We start from the raw sequence: 16,707 nt of genomic DNA on the forward strand, positions 1-16,707 counted from the left end.
TGGCCCCTCAGCAGCAGTACCTGGAGAAAGCCGTCAAGGTGAGCACCTCAAGCAGCAGCTCTGAGCCACAGAAGAAGAGCAAGATGCTGTTCATGACGGCTTCCAGGCGGAGCACATACGTCTGCAGCAGCAGGTAATAGGTGGCCATCACGGCAGATGGGAAGGTCAAGGCCACACTAATACCAAGTGGCATCTGTCGCTGGCAGAGGTTTCCCTTTGTACCTGTCAGACACAGCCCATGGAGTCACCTCCAAGTGGCCTGCTTTCCTAGGCCTTGGAGGAAAGGTGGGTGGAATGGCATGGACTGGCAAGCAGAGAGAAATGGTTCTGAATGCTGACGTGCAGATTTATAAAGCGGGCCCCCCTGTGTTCAAACTAGAGGCTCTGGAGCAGCTACAGGATTGGGGTCATTCACTGGAAGGTCCTGCTTCCAGTCTGGCTCCCAGTCAAGGGACAATGGAATCTTTGAGGAAAAAAAACTTTTAGGGCCACGACCACGGCAAGCGGAAGTTCTCAGGCCAGGGATTGAACCTGTGCCACAGTTGTGGCCTGTGCCCTAGCTGCAGCAATGCATGATCCTTAACTTGCTGTGCCACAAGGAACTTCCTCAGATTTTTTTTTTTTTTTTTTGTCTTTTTAGGGCCGCACCCGCAGCATATGGAGGTTTCTAGGCTAGGAGTCTAATCGGAGCTACAGCTGCTGGCCTACACCACAGCCAAGCAACATGGGATCTGAGCCGTATCTGCGACCTACACCACAGCTCACAGCAATGCCAGATCCTTAACCCACTGAGTGAGGCCAGGGCTCGAACCTGCAACCTCATGGTTCCTAGTCAGATTCATTTCTGCCGTGCCACGATGGGAACTCCAGAAAATTTTTTTATGTATTACCAAAAATACATAATCACTGAAAACTTTTCAATTAATACAGAAAATTGTTTTTTAAAATACAGAAACTAAAAGACCCTGTGACTCACCTCCTAGAGATAGCAGTTATTACAGAATGATGCATATACTGTTCAGACTTTTTGTATGTGTATAGTCACATATCACTATTTGTTTTGTTTTGTTTTTTGCTTTTTTTTTTTTTTAAGGGTCGCACCTGAGGCATATGGAGGTTCACAGGCTAGCGGCTGAATTGGAGCTGCAGCTGCTGGCCTATGCCACAGCCACAGCAACACAGGATGCAAGCTGCGTCTGCAACCTACACCACAGCTCACGGCAATGCCAGATCCTTTACCCACTGAGCGAGGCCAGGGATCGAACCTGTGTCCTCATGGATGCTAGTCCGATTCGTTAACCACTGAGCCACAATGGGAACTCCACATATTACTATTTATTGTTATAAAAATAGAATCATACTCTGCATACTATTTTGCAACTTATTTAACCACTTCGCATAGCCCTCTTTCTACACATAACTACCTTACTCTTTTTTAATAGCTATGAACAATTTCATTGAGCCAGTATCACAATTTATTTAATCCTGTATTGATAGATGTTTAGGGTATTTCTCATGGTTTTGGGTTTTTGTTTTAGTTTGTTTTGGGTTTTTTGGTTTTTTTTTTTTTTTTGCTTTTTAAGGCCGCACTCACGGCATATGGAGGTTCCCAGGCTAGGGGTCAAATCGGAGCTGTAGCCGCCGGCCTACGCCAGAGCCACACCAACACCAGATCTGAGCCGCATCTTCGACCTACACCACAGCTCACGGCAACGCCAGATCCTTAACCCACTGAGTGAGGCCAGGGATCAAACCCGCAACCTCATGGTTCCTAGTAGGATTCGCTTCCACTGCGCCATGATGGGAACTCCTGTTTGGTTTTTTCAACCAGTTTTTATTTGTTTGTTGGTTTGGTTTTGGCCATATCTGCAGCATGTGGAGGTTCTGAGGCCAGGAATTGAGCCTGAGCCACAGCAGTGACAACGCCAGATTCTTAACCCGCTGCATTACCAGGGAACTCCCTCAACCAGTTTTAGAAGTGAAATCGTTAGGTCTAAGAATATGAATTTTAGGAGTTCCCATCGTGGCTCAGCAGTAATGAACCCGACTAGCATCCATGAGAATTCAGGTTTGATCCCTGTCCTCGCTCAGTGGATTAAGGTTCTGGCATGAGCTGTGGTGTAGGTCACAGATGTGACTCGGATCCCGAGTTGCTGTGGCTGTGGTGTAGGCCATCAGCTACAGTTCAGATTCGACACCTAACATGGGAACTTCCACAGGTGTGGCCCTAAAAAAAAAGCAAAAACAAACAAACAAACAAAAAAACTATTAGCCAAAAGGCTGCACTTATTTATATTTATATCCCATAAATAAATGGGATATAAATACCCACATGAGTGCAGGAACAGAGACTTGTTCCTCAAACAGGCATTTGAATTCTGGGTATTTGGAAATCTTTTTAATCTGATGGGTAAAAATGTCACCTTGTTTTTCCAATTTGCTTTTTATTAGTGAGTTTGGGCATTTTATAATGTTTACTGGTCCTTTGTGATTCTTCTTTTTTTTTGCCATTTCTTGGGCCGATCCCGCTGCATATGGAGTTTCGCAGCTAGGGAGCTGTAGCCTCTGGCCTACACCAGAGCCATAGCAATGCGGGATCTGAGCCACGTCTGCGACCCACACCACAGCTCACGGCAACACCAGATCCTTAACCCACTGAGCAAGAGCAGGGATCGAACCCACAACCTCATGGATACTAGTCAGGCACATTGCCATTGAGCCACAACAGAAACTCCCAGTGCACTTTTTTTTAGGGCCACACCCACGGCATATGGAGGTCCCCAGGCTAGGGGCTGAAATGGAGAAGCTGCAGCTACCAGCCACAGCCACAGCCACACAGGATCTGAGCCATGTCTGCGACCTACACCACAGCTCACGGCAACACTGGATCCTTAACCCACTGAGCGGGGCCGGGAATTGAGCCCGTATCCTCATGGATACTAGTTGGGTTCTTAACCTGCTGAGCCACAAAGGGAACTCCTCCCTTGCTAATTTTTAAAACGAGGTTATCTTTTTCTTAGTTCTTTATGTGAACCTCTTTTTGTTGAAGTTATTTTTTTCCCTCAGTGTATGTTTTAACACCGTTTTCAGGGATGAGGTAACTCATGAGGGATTGCTCTGTACCTCCGGGGATGTAAACTTGTCCTAGAGAAATCCTTTTTCAGAGAACCGGAGGGGACCTTATTGCTGATCTACTGCCCTGGACATGGAGTTACAACGAAATCTCTTCTCCCAAGAAACCAGTGAGAGGAACCAGGCACTCCTGTAGTTAGATAATCGGGAAGGAATGATCTAATATCTCATGCCGCCACCCACCTGTGGCGCAACAGAGCAATAGACAGGTAAGTCTTGACCCCAAGTATGAAGCCGCCTGAAACTTCAGAGAGGGTGTAACGGGATATGCCACCAGATCCACTCTCTCATTGTGAGCCAAGGTTAAGTGCTTTTCTTTGTTCATCAAGTTACAGATACCAGCTCATCTCGCAAGGAATGGAAATAGCCTCTGGACAACACTCACCAAAAAACAGTCGAATTGCTTCAATGCCAAGATAAAGGAAGAGCATCACCACATCCAGGACCAGATTGGCTGTTGGATATGGTAGCAGGAGACCTGCGATACAAAAGCCAGAGTTTGCAAACAACGTCGAACAGCACACACAAGGTCTCCCACTCACTTGGGAATAAAGAGAACATGAGTCTTATCATGTTCTCTTCCCATGAGCTACTTACTGAGATACGGGCAGGATCCGTTAACTCATGGTGCGGCTATGTCTGTTAGAGGCAGGCTCGTAATTATGGGCTTTTACTCCTAACTCCAAGAGTCTGTGGGGCTCTACTGCATATGGAATGGATGGGTGGTCAGTGGGGACCTGCTATTTATAGCACAGGGAACTCTACTCAGTATTCTGTGATAACCTACATGGGAAAAGAATCTGGAAAGGAATGGAGATGTGGATATGTGTAAATGAATCACTCTGTTGTACAGCAGAAATTATCGCAACATTGCAAATCAATTTATAGTTGCAATCACTATACTTCAATAAAACCTTAAAAAAAAAAAAGATTCTGTGGGGACGCCACTCTCCAGTTATCAGATCAGATGTACACGGATATACGGCGCTGAATAGCTTCTGAGGGTCACCAATGGGCTTAAAGTGGAGTTCAGCAAAGAGAGGTGACAGGGGAGAGTCAGAAGGGAGAAGCCCCCATTTCCCAAACTCAAGAAATTCTTGCTGAGTGGCTTCCTACTGAATCATTCTCAAGGAAGCCATCTGATGAAGAGACCTTGCAGTGAAGAAGAGCTGCAGGGGAGCAGAAAAGAATGAAAAAATAAGGCTTTGGGTGGGAGCTGGCTCTGGGCTGAAGTGGGGAAGGGATGTTGGGGAAAGGGTAGTTAAACCCCAGACCTTACCTTTATACAGAAATATGAAGAGTTCCAGCAGGAAATAGGTAGCATAATACCACCCGTTCAGAAAGAAGAGGATTTCCAGGGGGGTGGAAGATAACCGTTTACCTGAAAATAGGAGCACAGAGAAAAGAGACGGGCTGGAGGGCAGGCAGCTCAACCCCAGTTATTTGAATGGTTCTGTGTCTAACTTGGAGGAAACAGGAGGCCGCAGCTGGTGGAAAGGGCCACTGGCGGCACTTCTGATTGTTGATGAGAAGGTGTCTGTGTGGTGTGTGTGTGTGTGTGTGTGCACGCGCGTGTGCGTACGGAGTGTGGAGGGGTTTCAGCTGACAGAAAGGGTCCCTGGGGGCACTTCTGTTTGCTGATGAGGAGTGAGTGTGTGTGTGTGTTTCCTTCAATCTCCTCCTTTCCAGAATCGCCATCAAACTCTACCGCTTCGGCTTTGGGGGTGAAAGTCAGGGATCTAACCTCGTCGCTATTTAGGAAGGAAAACTGGGACCCAGAGACAGCACTGGCCAGTGTGAAGCCACGCTGCAAATTCCTATTGAGCCGGCCTAGAACAGGCTGAGCCAAGGATTTGGGGGTATTTGAGACCCACATCTCGAGACCTTCTGGCACTCAGGGTAGGTGAGGCTGCTAAACCCTGCTGTGGACAAGTGAGGAGAATGGAGGGTTCAGGTCGACGCTGGGAGAGGAGGGCGGGGTGGGGGGGGAAACTGAAGGGATCAGGACCAGCAACTCACACACCTCCAGAACCTCACCTCGCGGCGCCATCTTCAGTCCCCATGGAAACTGCATACGCGGCTACAGCACTCCTGGAGCAGCGAGGCGTTGCCGGAAGCGAGGGACGGAGCGGCCCTGGATTCGGGCCCTTCTATCCGCCTGCTGCACTCGATGGTTACCTGGGGCCGGGGGCACTCTTGTGACGGCCACGCCTGCGCCGGGAGGAGCGCGGGCCGCGAACCGACTTCGCTGGGGTTTTGGCAGAGGACTGATAAGAAAGCAGATGATGTCGTCTGCAGGACTCCGAGGGCGGGGCAGTTTTCGCCCCGCCCCCATCCCAAATTTACCAGGAATTGTTCGAAGCAGCCAGTAGTGGTAATGTGATCAGAGTTGGTGAATAGGCCCTGGTCCCATGGTTTCTTTACTAACATGGGTCTTAAAATGAGAAATAGTGTGCGCGACAGTGCGCTGCAAATGCGGCGTGGAGTTTGGGGATCCTTTGTGTAAACAGTCTTTTTCTGAGGGGAGGGGATGCGGGGGTAGGGTTTTTCTATGCATCTGATTTATGTACCAGGGAGTTAGAAGATACCAAAGTTGGAGTTTCCCTTGTGGCTCAGCGGAAAGGAACCTGACTGGTATCTATGAGGATGCAAGTTGGATCCTTGGCCTTGCTCAGTGGGTTAAGGATCCAGCGCTGTGGTTAACTGTGGTGTAGGTTGCAGACGTGGCCAGGATCCCAGGTTGCTGTGGCATAGACTGGCAGCTACAGCTTCAATTCGACCCCCAGCCTGGGAACATCCATGTGCCACGGCTGCGGCCCTAAAAACTAAAAAGACAAACAAAATAAAAAAAATAAAAAGAAGAAGAAGAAGGTACCAAAGTTAGTCGGAACTGGAGGCTCCTTTCAAGGAGCATAAATAAGAGCAAAAGATGAAATATAATCAGCACTTGACCCCAATGTGCAGTGGCAGTTGAGAAGACAAAGTACTCTCGGTAGGGGTTGGGAGACGTTTCCAAGACATGGCCTGTAAACTGGGCTTTGAAACTTGTTATGATTTGGAGCAGTAAAAATGTGTTACCCCACAGGGCAGGGGACTAGGAAGAAGGGTTGTTTTTTGCTTTTTTAAAATTTTGTTTATTGTAGTTGATACAATGTTCTGTCAATTTCTGCTGTACAGTAAAGTGACCCAGTTACACATATACATACATTCTTTTTCTTACATTTTCCTCCATCATGTTCCATCACAGGAAGAAGGGGTTTGAATGGACTCAGGGTGACATAGGGGTTAGCCCACTGTCAGGAAGGGTAGGACAGGAAAAAGATGTCACACTTGTAGACTTTTAAAAAATGCGCAATGTGAGAATTGTGAGTTAAATTTTTGGGCCGTCAAAGTGAGGACTATAGCCTGGGAGGCAGCATTTCAGATAGCTCTGGAAAAAAAAATGCTCCAAAAAAGTGGGGGCAATGCCAGTATATATGTGATTTTGGTGAAAGGGGTGGTACAATTTAGCAGAAAGTTACTCTCCTTTGGTGAAGTTTCCCGCTAGTCATGAGGAGCAGGCATCACCATGAAGGATTTTAGCGCTTTTCTAGATATGAGGAGATGCCAGGATTGGGTTCATAAAGTCTTCTCCCCAAAACACCTATCTGAAGACCTGTTTCTTCCAGTTTTTTTGGGGGGGACACAGCCACATCCATGAAATACATCTGCTTTCATGTAATAGGCTTTCATGCTTTCAGGCTGAGTCGTTGCATCACTTGTTAGGACTATATGGCTCACAGGCTTAAATATTTACAATCTGGCCCTTTAAGTAAAATTTTGCTGACTCCTGTCATAGACAGCAAGGAGTAGCTCCCATCGGTGCTAAAAATAGGCAATAAGATTGAAATAACAAACACAGGAGCATCATTGTGGCATCCTGGTTCCCTGGTACCCAGGGCCTATGAGTAACACAATGAGCTTGAGTTCGGCAGTGAGAGACCTTGGTTCTTATCTTCCTTGGGGGAAGAATTCAGCAAGGTGACCAAGACCGTGAAGCAGGTGCAGTTTATTAAAAGCACAGTATGGAGAGTTCCTGTTGTGGCATAGCTGAAACGAATTTGACTTTTATCCATGAGGATGTGCTTCCATTCCTAGCCTTGCTCAGTGGGTTGGAGATCCGGCATCACCGTGAGCTGCAGTGTAGGTCAGAGACAAGGCTTGGATCCTGAGTTGCTGTGGCTGTGGCGTAGGTCGGCAGCTGTGGCTCTGATTCAGCTCCTAGCCTGGGAACTTTTATATGCCTCAGGTGTAGCCCTAAAAAAGCAAAAATAAAGTACAGTATGTGTGGCATTCCCTGGTAGCTCAGTGGGTTAAAGATACAGTGTTGTCACTGCTGTGGCTCAAGTTCAATCCCTGGCCTGTCACTACTGTGGCTCAGGTTCAATGCACACCACAAGTGTGGCCAATTAAAAAAAAGCACAGTACATGTGAAAGAGCACACAGGGGTGAGCTTACAGAAAGAGCTGTGTACAATAAGAGTGGCTTCTATAGCTTTTATGGGGGGCCAGTGCTCCAAGTTGTCAGGAGTGGGGTGTTGTCTCTAGCCAACTATCTTGTTTGTGCCCATATTTCTACTGACTCAGGGTCCTTCCTGGTGGCATGTGCATCTTTTGCTGATATATATATATATATATATATATATATATTTATTTATTTATTTTTTTATTTTTTTCATTATAGTTGGCTTACAGTGTTCTGTGAATTTCTGTCAATTTTCTACTGTATAGTAGGGTGACCCAGTTACACATACATGTATAGATTCTTTTTTCTCACATTATCATGCTCCATCATAAGTGATTAGACATAGTTCCCAGTGCTGCACAGCAGGATATGATTGCTTGTCCATTCCAAAGGCAATAGTCTGCATCTATTAACCCCAAGTTCCCAATCCATCCCGCTCCCTCCCCCTCAGCAACCACACATCTATTCTCCAAGTCCATGAGTGGAAGGGTTCATTTGTGATATCATATGGTATTTGTCTTTCTCTTTTTGACTTACTTCACTCAGGATGAGAGTCTCTAGTTCTATCAATGTTGCTTGCTGCAAATGGCATTATGTCGTTCTTTTTTGTGGCTGAGTAGTATTCCACTATGCATATATACCACATATTCCTAATCCAATCATCTGTTAATGGACATTTGGGTGGTTTCCATGTCTTGCCTATTGTGAATAGTGCTGCAATGAACATGCAGGTGTATATGTCTTTTTCCAAGAAAGTTTTGTCTGGATAATTGCCCAAGAGTGGGACTGCTGGCTCATATGGTAGTTCTATGTATAGTTTTCTAAGGTACCTCCATACTGTTCTCCATAGTGTCTGTACCAGCTTACATTCCCACCAACAGTGCAGGAGGGTTCCCTTTTCTCCACAGCCCCTCCAGCATTTACTGTTTGTCGACTTATGAATGATGGCCATTCTGACTGGTGTGAGGTGGTACCTCATGGTAGTTTTGATTTGCATTTCTCTAATAATCAGTGATGTTGAGAATTTTTTCAGGTGCTTGTTGGCTATCTGTATACAAGATAGATTTTAGTGTGAAGTTTTCTGGGAGGTTGGCAGGACATACAGGCTGGTAGCCCCTCTCTCCTTAGGCCCCTTCCCTAGATTGAGAACCTTCTCTGTATATGTCAGACTGGAAAGTCCCTCTCAACCCAAGTAGGGTGAGAGGAAATTGTGGTCACCTTATCTAACCAGGGCCTAAATGCTCCTGCAGGTGTCTTGAAATGTCATCAGGAGACTGGCCACAGTTGTTCAGCCTGGGGCCCACGCTCTCCCACCTCAAGCTCAGATGGTGGTGCACACAATGGGTTATGACACATCGAAGAGCCCAGGACCAAGGGCTCAGAACCTTTCTTATCAAGCAGCAAATAAGCCAGCACCAACACTGCACTCTAGGGGAGGGAACAATTAAACTGAGGTCACACTGTGCTGGCCTTGGCTTAGTGCTCGGTGTCAGAAGACAGTGATGCCTCTCAGTTAGAAATTTTCAGCAAGAACAACATGCAGGATGCTAAGGCCCAAGGCAGACTGCCTTTCCCAACATCCAGCGCCCTTGCTAAATCAGCTATTTCTAATGGCCTTTTGTGATTCTTTTGGAATTTTTTTTTTTTTTGCTTTTCGGGGCCACAGCCCCGACATGAAAATTCCCAGGCTAAGGGTGAATCAGAGCTGCAGCTGCTGGCCTATGCCACAGCCACAGCAATGCAGGATCCTGGCCACAACTGCAACTTACACCACAGCTCACAGCAACACCGGATCTCCAACCCACTGAGCGAGCCTGGGGATCAAACCCACAACCTCACGGTTACTAGTCGGATTCATTTCTGCTGTGCCACAACGGGAACTCCTCTTTTGGATTTTAATGTACATAAAAATCACATCATCAGAAAATATAGTTTTACTTCTTCCTTTTCAATCCCAGTATCTTCAGTTTCTTTTTATTACCTTATTGTACGGTCCAGAACCTCTGGTATACAGTTGAATGGCAGTGATGATAATGGATATTCTTGACTTGTTCCTCATGTCAGGGGAAATTATACAATCAATGTGCAAATGATAGATTTTTTTTTTGTAGATGCTTTTTTTTTTCTTTTTGTCTTTTTAGGGCTGCACCCGCAGCATATGGAAGTTCCCAGGCTAGGGGTCGAGTTGGAGCTGTTGCCACTGGCCTATGCCACAGCTCACGGCAATGCCGGATCCTAAGGCCAGGGATCAAACCCCCATCCTCATGGATACTAGTCAGATTCTGTTCTGCTGAGCCATGACGGGAACTCCCTGTAGATAGATACTCTTTATCACTTTAAGAAAGTTCCTTTTTTCCTAGTTTGCTGAAAGGTTTATGATACATTTTATTGAATGCTTTCTCTGTATCTGTTGAGATGATCATATGCTTTCCTCCCTTTATCCTGCTAATGTTATGAATTACATTGATTTTCAAAGGTAGAGCCAATCTTGCCTTCCTGGAAAGAAACCAGTTTGGTTTGGTCGTGATATTGTGCAGAAAACATTTGACATAGTAGGCCTGAGACTGATACTCTTAGGAAGCCCTACTCTCAAGGCCAGCCTTTGGCCGGTGTCTGGGAACTTGGATTCCTGAAGGGTTTCTGCCAATCCAAATCTATGTGTTTCCTGTGCCTAAACTGTTTGTACAGGAGTTCCCGTCGTGGCGCAGTGGTTAACGAATCCAACTAGGAACCATGAGGTTGCGGGTTCGGTCCCTGCCCTTGCTCAGTGGGTTAACGATCCGGCGTTGCCGTGAGCTGTGGTGTAGGTTGCAGACGCGGCTCAGATCCCACGTTGCTGTGGCTCTGGTGTAGGCTGGTGGCTACAGCTCCAATTCAACCCCTAGCCTGGGAACCTCCATGTGCCGCGGGAGCGGCCCAAGAAATAGCAACAACAACAACAACAAAAGACAAAAGACAAAAAAAAAAAAAAAAAAAAAAAGTAATAAACTGTTTGTACAAACTATGTGGTTTATGCTGAACGTCTTCTTCCTTCTGGGAGTTTGGAATTTTGGTACATCCTAAGCAGAGGGTGCCTATGTGGCCAGTCCCCAGTGAAAGAAAACCTTGGACATTGGTCTTGTCCTGGAGTTATCTTGTGGTGCAGTGGGTTAAGAATCTGGCATTGTCACTGCAGCAGCTTGGGTCGCTGCTGTAGCATGTGTTTGATCCCTGGCCCAGGAACTTCCACATGCCATGGGTGCAGCAAAAAAAAATTTTTTTAATGCTCCTGTACAAGTTCCCATTGTGGCTCAGCAGGTTAAGAACCCAACTAGTTTCCATGAGGATGCAAGTTCAATCCCTAGCCTCGCTCAGTGGGTTAAGGATCCGGTGTTGCCATGAGCTGTGATGTAGGTTGCAGATGTGGTTCAGATCCCGCATTGCTGTGGCTGTGGCTGTGGCTGTGGCGTAGGCCTCAGCTGTAGCTCCGATTTGACTCCTTGCCTGGGAACTTCCACATGCTGCAGGCCCAGCCCTAAAAAGAAAAAACAATGCTCCTTTAATGAGCTTGCCTGGCAGACATTTCACAAATGTTGTCATGGGAATTGAGCAGATCTGTAAGATTCCCCTGGGAGAGAGTACCTGGATTTCTGCTCCCACTTTCCTCTAAACTTCACCCCCAAGCACTTTCCCCTTGGCTGACTTGCTTCGTATGCTTTCATTGGAACAAATCTTAGCCACGAGTGGGATTGTTTGCTGAACCCTGCACGTCGTGCAAATCATCAAACTTGGAGGGGTCACAGGGCCCCCGAGAGACGTATTGCCCTTTTTATAGATCACTAGATTTCATTTGCTAATATTTTGTTCCGATTTTTAACATATGTTATATGAGATATTAATCTGTGATTTTACTTCCTTGTGAGAAACTTGTCAAGTCGGGTATCAAGATTAAGTTGGTTTTGTGTGTTTCATCTTGTTCTGTTACCTAGGAGAGACTGTGTAAAATAGTTTTATTTCTTCCTCAGAAGAGTTCACTGACAAAGTCTTCCACTATTGCTCACGGTGTTAATTGTAGGTATTTCGCGGATGTCCTTTACCAGGTAGAAGCACTCTGTTCTTAGTTTGCAAAGAATTTTTATTATGCATGTGTTGAATTTTATCATAGCTATAGATATTTAATGATCAAGTGATTTTTCCCCATTATTCTCCTGCTTTGGTGAATTTCACTTATATCCATAGGATTAAACTTCAGTTGGTTGCGATGCATACTACTTTTTATATTGCTGGATTCAATTTGCTAAAATTTTATGAATTTTTATATCTATGTTTATGAGGGCTATTGGTCTATAGTTTTCTTTCACATGATGTATTTGCCCATTTTGGTATTAGGATATTTTAGTTAAGAAGTATTTCTTCTCTTCTATTTTCTGAAAGAGTTGATAGAAAGAATTGATATTATTTCTTCTTTAAATGTTGACAGAATTCATCAGTGAAGTCCCACAGGCGTGTTATTTAACTTCTAAATAGTCGGTCGTTCCCCAGTGTGGCAGCCATCAACATATTGCTCCTCAGCCCCAGATTCCCACTTGAGTACCTGTTCTGTGTCCGTGGACTAGACTGTAAGCATTTCTCCCTCACAGTGAGCATGATGTTAGGCTCAGTCAGTAGTGGGCACTGGATGGACATAGCGGCAAGAAAAGGGCTTTGCCTCCTGGTTCCAGCATGCTGTGTTTTGACTTTTCTTGCTCCAGCTGCACAGTGTGTCAGAGGTGGATGTGTGTGGGGGACCTCCGGTGGTGTCGGCCCCAGCTGCATGCTAGGAGGCTGCAGGGCTCTCTGGTCTTTCAGCCCCGACTCAGGCCTGACAATCACCTTGCCCACTGCCTCACACCTGCAACAGCATCCTGACCCCCCGTGTACCCCCTGCCCATCAGGCTTAGCTGGCTGCACCCCAGAGGGTTGGTTCTCAGGGCTTTCCTGGTGTGGACACCACACTCTCTAGGCTTTATGGCTGCAGTAGTACCCCAAGTCCTCCATATACCCACCCATCAGCCTTGGCTCACTTCATAAAAGTGAAGTTTCCAGGGTCCCAACGGAAACACAATGAGCGCCTCATGGCATTCTGTCCAACACTGCATCTGATCAAGATCCTTGCTTCACAACCAAGGAAATGTGGCAATGGGCTTATGCCTGTGGAAATAACTGGTCTTACCACACATACTTCATCATTTGGAAGAAGGTGGTTTAATGGAAGAGTAAACTGGCTTACTGAAGACTCAGTTATGGCACAATTGGGAGACAACACCCTGAAAGGATGAGGGTTCTTTTTCTTTTTAGGGCCACACCTGTGGTGTATGGAAGTTCCCGGACTAGGGGTCTAATGGGAGCAGCAGCTGCCAGCCTACACCACAGCCCCAGCAATGTGGGATCTGAGCTGCATCTGTGACCTGCAGCACAGCTTGCAGCAATGCCAGATCCTTAACCCACTGAGCAAGACCAGGGATCAAACCCACATCTTCATGGACACTAGTTGGTCCCACTGCTGAGCCGCAATGGGAGCTCCCTTTTTTGGGGGGGGGTTCTAATTTACAGAATTAGGTTGGTTTTTGAATTGGCAACCACTACATGGTACTGCTGTCTCCCTGGCCAGCATACGTGGGTCCAGGAATCAAGGGGTGGGAGTGGAAATGACTCCTCTCAGTATTACATCTAATAACCCACCCACAAGGTTTCTGCCTCTTATCCTGAAAAATCTGATCCTGCTGATTTGGAGATCTTAGCTCCCTAGTGAGTAATGTTTCACAAGGGAACACAACAACGGTACTGTTGAATTGGAAAATGAGAAAATGAGATTGCCACCTGGCCATTTGGGGCTCCTTATGCCACTAAACCAAAGGGGGGAAAAAAAGGCCAAGGGGTCCAATCCTGGCTGGAATGATTGACCCTAAGCCTCAAGGGGAAATTGGGTTGCTCAATGAAGTCAGGGAGGACTATATCTGGAAGCTAGAGGATTACCTGGGGCACTTATTAAAATATTCATGCCACACACACACTCCAAAGCAAGACTCATCCTTCAGGAATGAGGATTTGGGTCACTCTACCAGGTAATGAACGCAGAGAAGCAGCAGCAGATCTAGCTGAGGGCAAGAGAAATACGGAACGGGTAATGGAAGAAGGAAGATACGGACGTCAATGATGACCTTGTTGCCAATTACAAAAGTGACCAACTACAAAAACGAGGGCTGTGGAAGCTTTGCTGTGTGTTTCTTTGCTCCTTGTATGCATGTACTTGTGTATACTGACCATTTCCCCTCTTTCACCTCTCAGTTTACTGTTTGTTGGAGATCAACTTTATAATTTAATCTTTGGGTAATAGAACATATATAGTGGGACCATGACAAAATTTGTGGCATAATTAATATGGTCAGCTATGGGCACTGACTGTTGGGACTGAATGTCTTCTCATCCAGGGGAAGGGTGAGAATATCAGGGTTTTGTTTTGTCTTTTTGCCTTTTCTAGGCGGCTTCTGCGGCATATGGAGGTTCCCAGGCTAGGGGTCTAATCGGAGCTGTAGCCACTGGCCTACGCCATAGCCACAGCAACATGGGATCCGAGCCGCATCTGCGACCTACACCACAGCTCACGGCAATGCCGGATCCTTAACCCACTGAGCGAGGCCAGGGATCGAACCTATAACCTCCTGGTGCCTAGTTGGATTCGTTAACCACTGAGCCACGATGGGAACTCCGAGAATATCAGTTTTAAGGACAGGTGTATGTTGTTGGTAGGAATATGACATGGAAGTTCAGATATGTGTAGAATAGTGCGTGGAAGCCGAGTAACCAAAACGATGGGCATTAGTTTCATGTTCACCTTCAGAAGCCTGCGGTGGATAACGGATTGGACTCAGCATTTCTCCCTTATGGTGGGCACAATGGTCAACTTCGTCAGTAGATGGCGCTAGAGGGATACTGAAGGAAGGAGAGGGCGTGGCTTCCCGGGTCGTGTGAGTTCTGGTTTGCTTTCCCTCCACCAGTGCTGCCCAGGTTTGTCTGCGGTGCAAGGGCACTGTGCTGGCGGGCACAGGTAGGCTGCCTGGTGGTGCTCTCCTCCAGCCACTTGCCAGACGCAGGCACTCCCTTGGGAACCTCGCAGACCTCGTCCAGGCTGGTGACCATGGCCCTCCTGTTAAGGTTACAGCATACTCCACGGAGTTCCCATTGTAGTGCAGCAGAAATGAATTCCCATGAGGTTGTGAGTTCGATTCCTGGTCTCGCTCAGGGGGTTAAGGATCTGGCGTTGCCGTGAGCTGTGGTGTAGTTCACAGGCATGGCTCAGATCCCGAGTTGCTGTGGCTTATGGTGTAGGCCGGCAGCTACAGCTCCAATTCGACCCCTAGCCTGGGAACCTCCATATGCCGCAGGAGCGGCCCAAGAAATAGCAAAAAGGCAATAATAATAATAATAATAATAATAATAATAATAATAATATACTCTTTATCCCTTTTAATGTATTTATTCTTTTTTTTTAATTTATTTTTTTTTTTTTGTCTTTTGTCTTTTTTGTTGTTATTGTTGTTGTTATTGTTGCCACTTCTTGGGCCGCTCCCGCGGCATATGGAGGTTCCCAGGCTAGGGGTTGAATCGGAGCTGTAGCCACCGGCCTACGCCAGAGCCACAGCAACGTGGGATCTGAGGCGCGTCTGCAACCTACACCACAGCTCACGGCAACACCGGATCGTTAACCCACTGAGCAAGGGCAGGGATCGAACCCGTAACCTCATGGTTCCTAGTCGGATTCGTTAACCACTGCGCCACGACGGGAACTCCGTATTTATTCTTTTAAAATATAGAGAACTGTTTTATGGCCCAGCTTGTGGTACATACTGGTCAATACTCTGTGTACTTGAAAAAAAAAAATTTGCATTCTACATTCATAGGTATTATGAGGAAATTAATAGGAAAAATATTTTAAAAGTCTTTATATGTATTTACTCAGATTCCATTACTGCTGTGCTTCATTCCTTTCTGAGGATCTGAGTTTCCATCAGTTTCCATTCCCGTCAAGCCAAATAATTCCTTTAATATTTCTTACAGTGCAGGACTGTTGGCAACGGATTTTCTTAGTCTTCTTTCTTTCCTTCCTTTTAGGGCCACACCCGAGGCACATGGAGGTTCCCAGGCTAGGGGCTGAACTGGAGCTACAGCTGCTGGCTGGCCTACACCACAACCACAGCAACTCAGGGTCCAAGCCACATCTGTGACCTACACCACAGCTCACGACAATGCCGGATCCTTAACCCACTGAGCGAGGCCAGGGATGGAACCGGAAACCTCAAGGTTCCTAGTTGGATTTGCTTCCACTCCGCCACAGCTGGAACCCCCTTACTCCGCCTTTATTAAGGGAAGTCCCTAGGTTAGGTTCAAGTATTTTACCTATTTCTTCCATATTTCTATTTCTTGAGCATTATCAATCATAGTTTAAACCCTTTGTTGTCTTTCTCTGATATTTGGCTCACCTGTTTCTATTTTCTTTCACTCTGGTTTTAATTAATATGGTGGTCCTGTCTCTTGACTAGCTGGTAATTCTTACTAAATCCAGAAATTGTGTATAAAAAAGTACAGCTTTTCTAGATTTTTTCCCCCACTTTCTCCTCTTCTATGCAGACTGAATGGGGGCTAATCACCTTAATCCACTCTGTTGGTTTGTTGGTTTGAGGCTGCACTGTGGTTTTGAGAAGCCTCATTCTGTTTCACGTTGTTCTTCCTCAGCTGGTGAAAGCCCTGTGTGCTCAGTCTCCTCCCCCTGGTAGGTCCAAAATTCTAATCAACACCGTAGGTCAGCCAAAAATTTGATTCTGCTTTTCAGAGGTTTGAGGCTTTGCTTTTTATGGCCTCTGACCCTAAACAGCTTCAGAATTTGGTAAAAATCTTGGAGAAAATGTGGTGTTTTTAAGGCTCTTGCAGTCCCTAGCTTTGTTCCTCTAGTGTCATGAGACCACTAAGCTCGGCTGGCTTCTCTGGTCCCTGGCTGCAACCTTCTGTCTGGGTAATGCTTGGGTTCTTACTTAACCTCTTGCTCAAACCCAGAAT

The 16,707-nt window shown here is 46.4% G+C and overlaps 1 protein-coding gene across 4 annotated transcripts in view; it reads right to left on the minus strand.

The window, feature by feature from the left end:
- TMEM216 (transmembrane protein 216) overlaps positions 1-5,835 on the minus strand; it is a 14,669-nt gene extending 8,834 nt beyond the window's left edge. The window contains exons 1-5 of one of the 4 annotated variants that reach the window (XM_013994240.2): positions 5,156-5,831; positions 4,412-4,513; positions 3,730-3,835; positions 3,518-3,610; positions 21-222 (exon numbers count right to left, since the gene is read on the minus strand). In XM_013994240.2, the coding sequence (XP_013849694.1) occupies positions 21-222; positions 3,518-3,563 (248 nt within the window). In that variant the 5' untranslated portion in view covers positions 3,564-3,610; positions 3,730-3,835; positions 4,412-4,513; positions 5,156-5,831. Of the gene's footprint in view, positions 1-20; positions 223-3,517; positions 3,611-3,729; positions 3,836-4,411; positions 4,514-5,155 lie in introns of all 4 variants that reach the window. The other 3 variants (XM_013994239.2, XM_003122637.4, XM_005660818.3) reach the window with 3 other exon arrangements.

The sequence above is a fragment of the Sus scrofa genome, chromosome 2 (genome assembly GCF_000003025.6).
Source record: "Sus scrofa isolate TJ Tabasco breed Duroc chromosome 2, Sscrofa11.1, whole genome shotgun sequence".
Lineage (NCBI taxonomy): Eukaryota > Metazoa > Chordata > Mammalia > Artiodactyla > Suidae > Sus > Sus scrofa.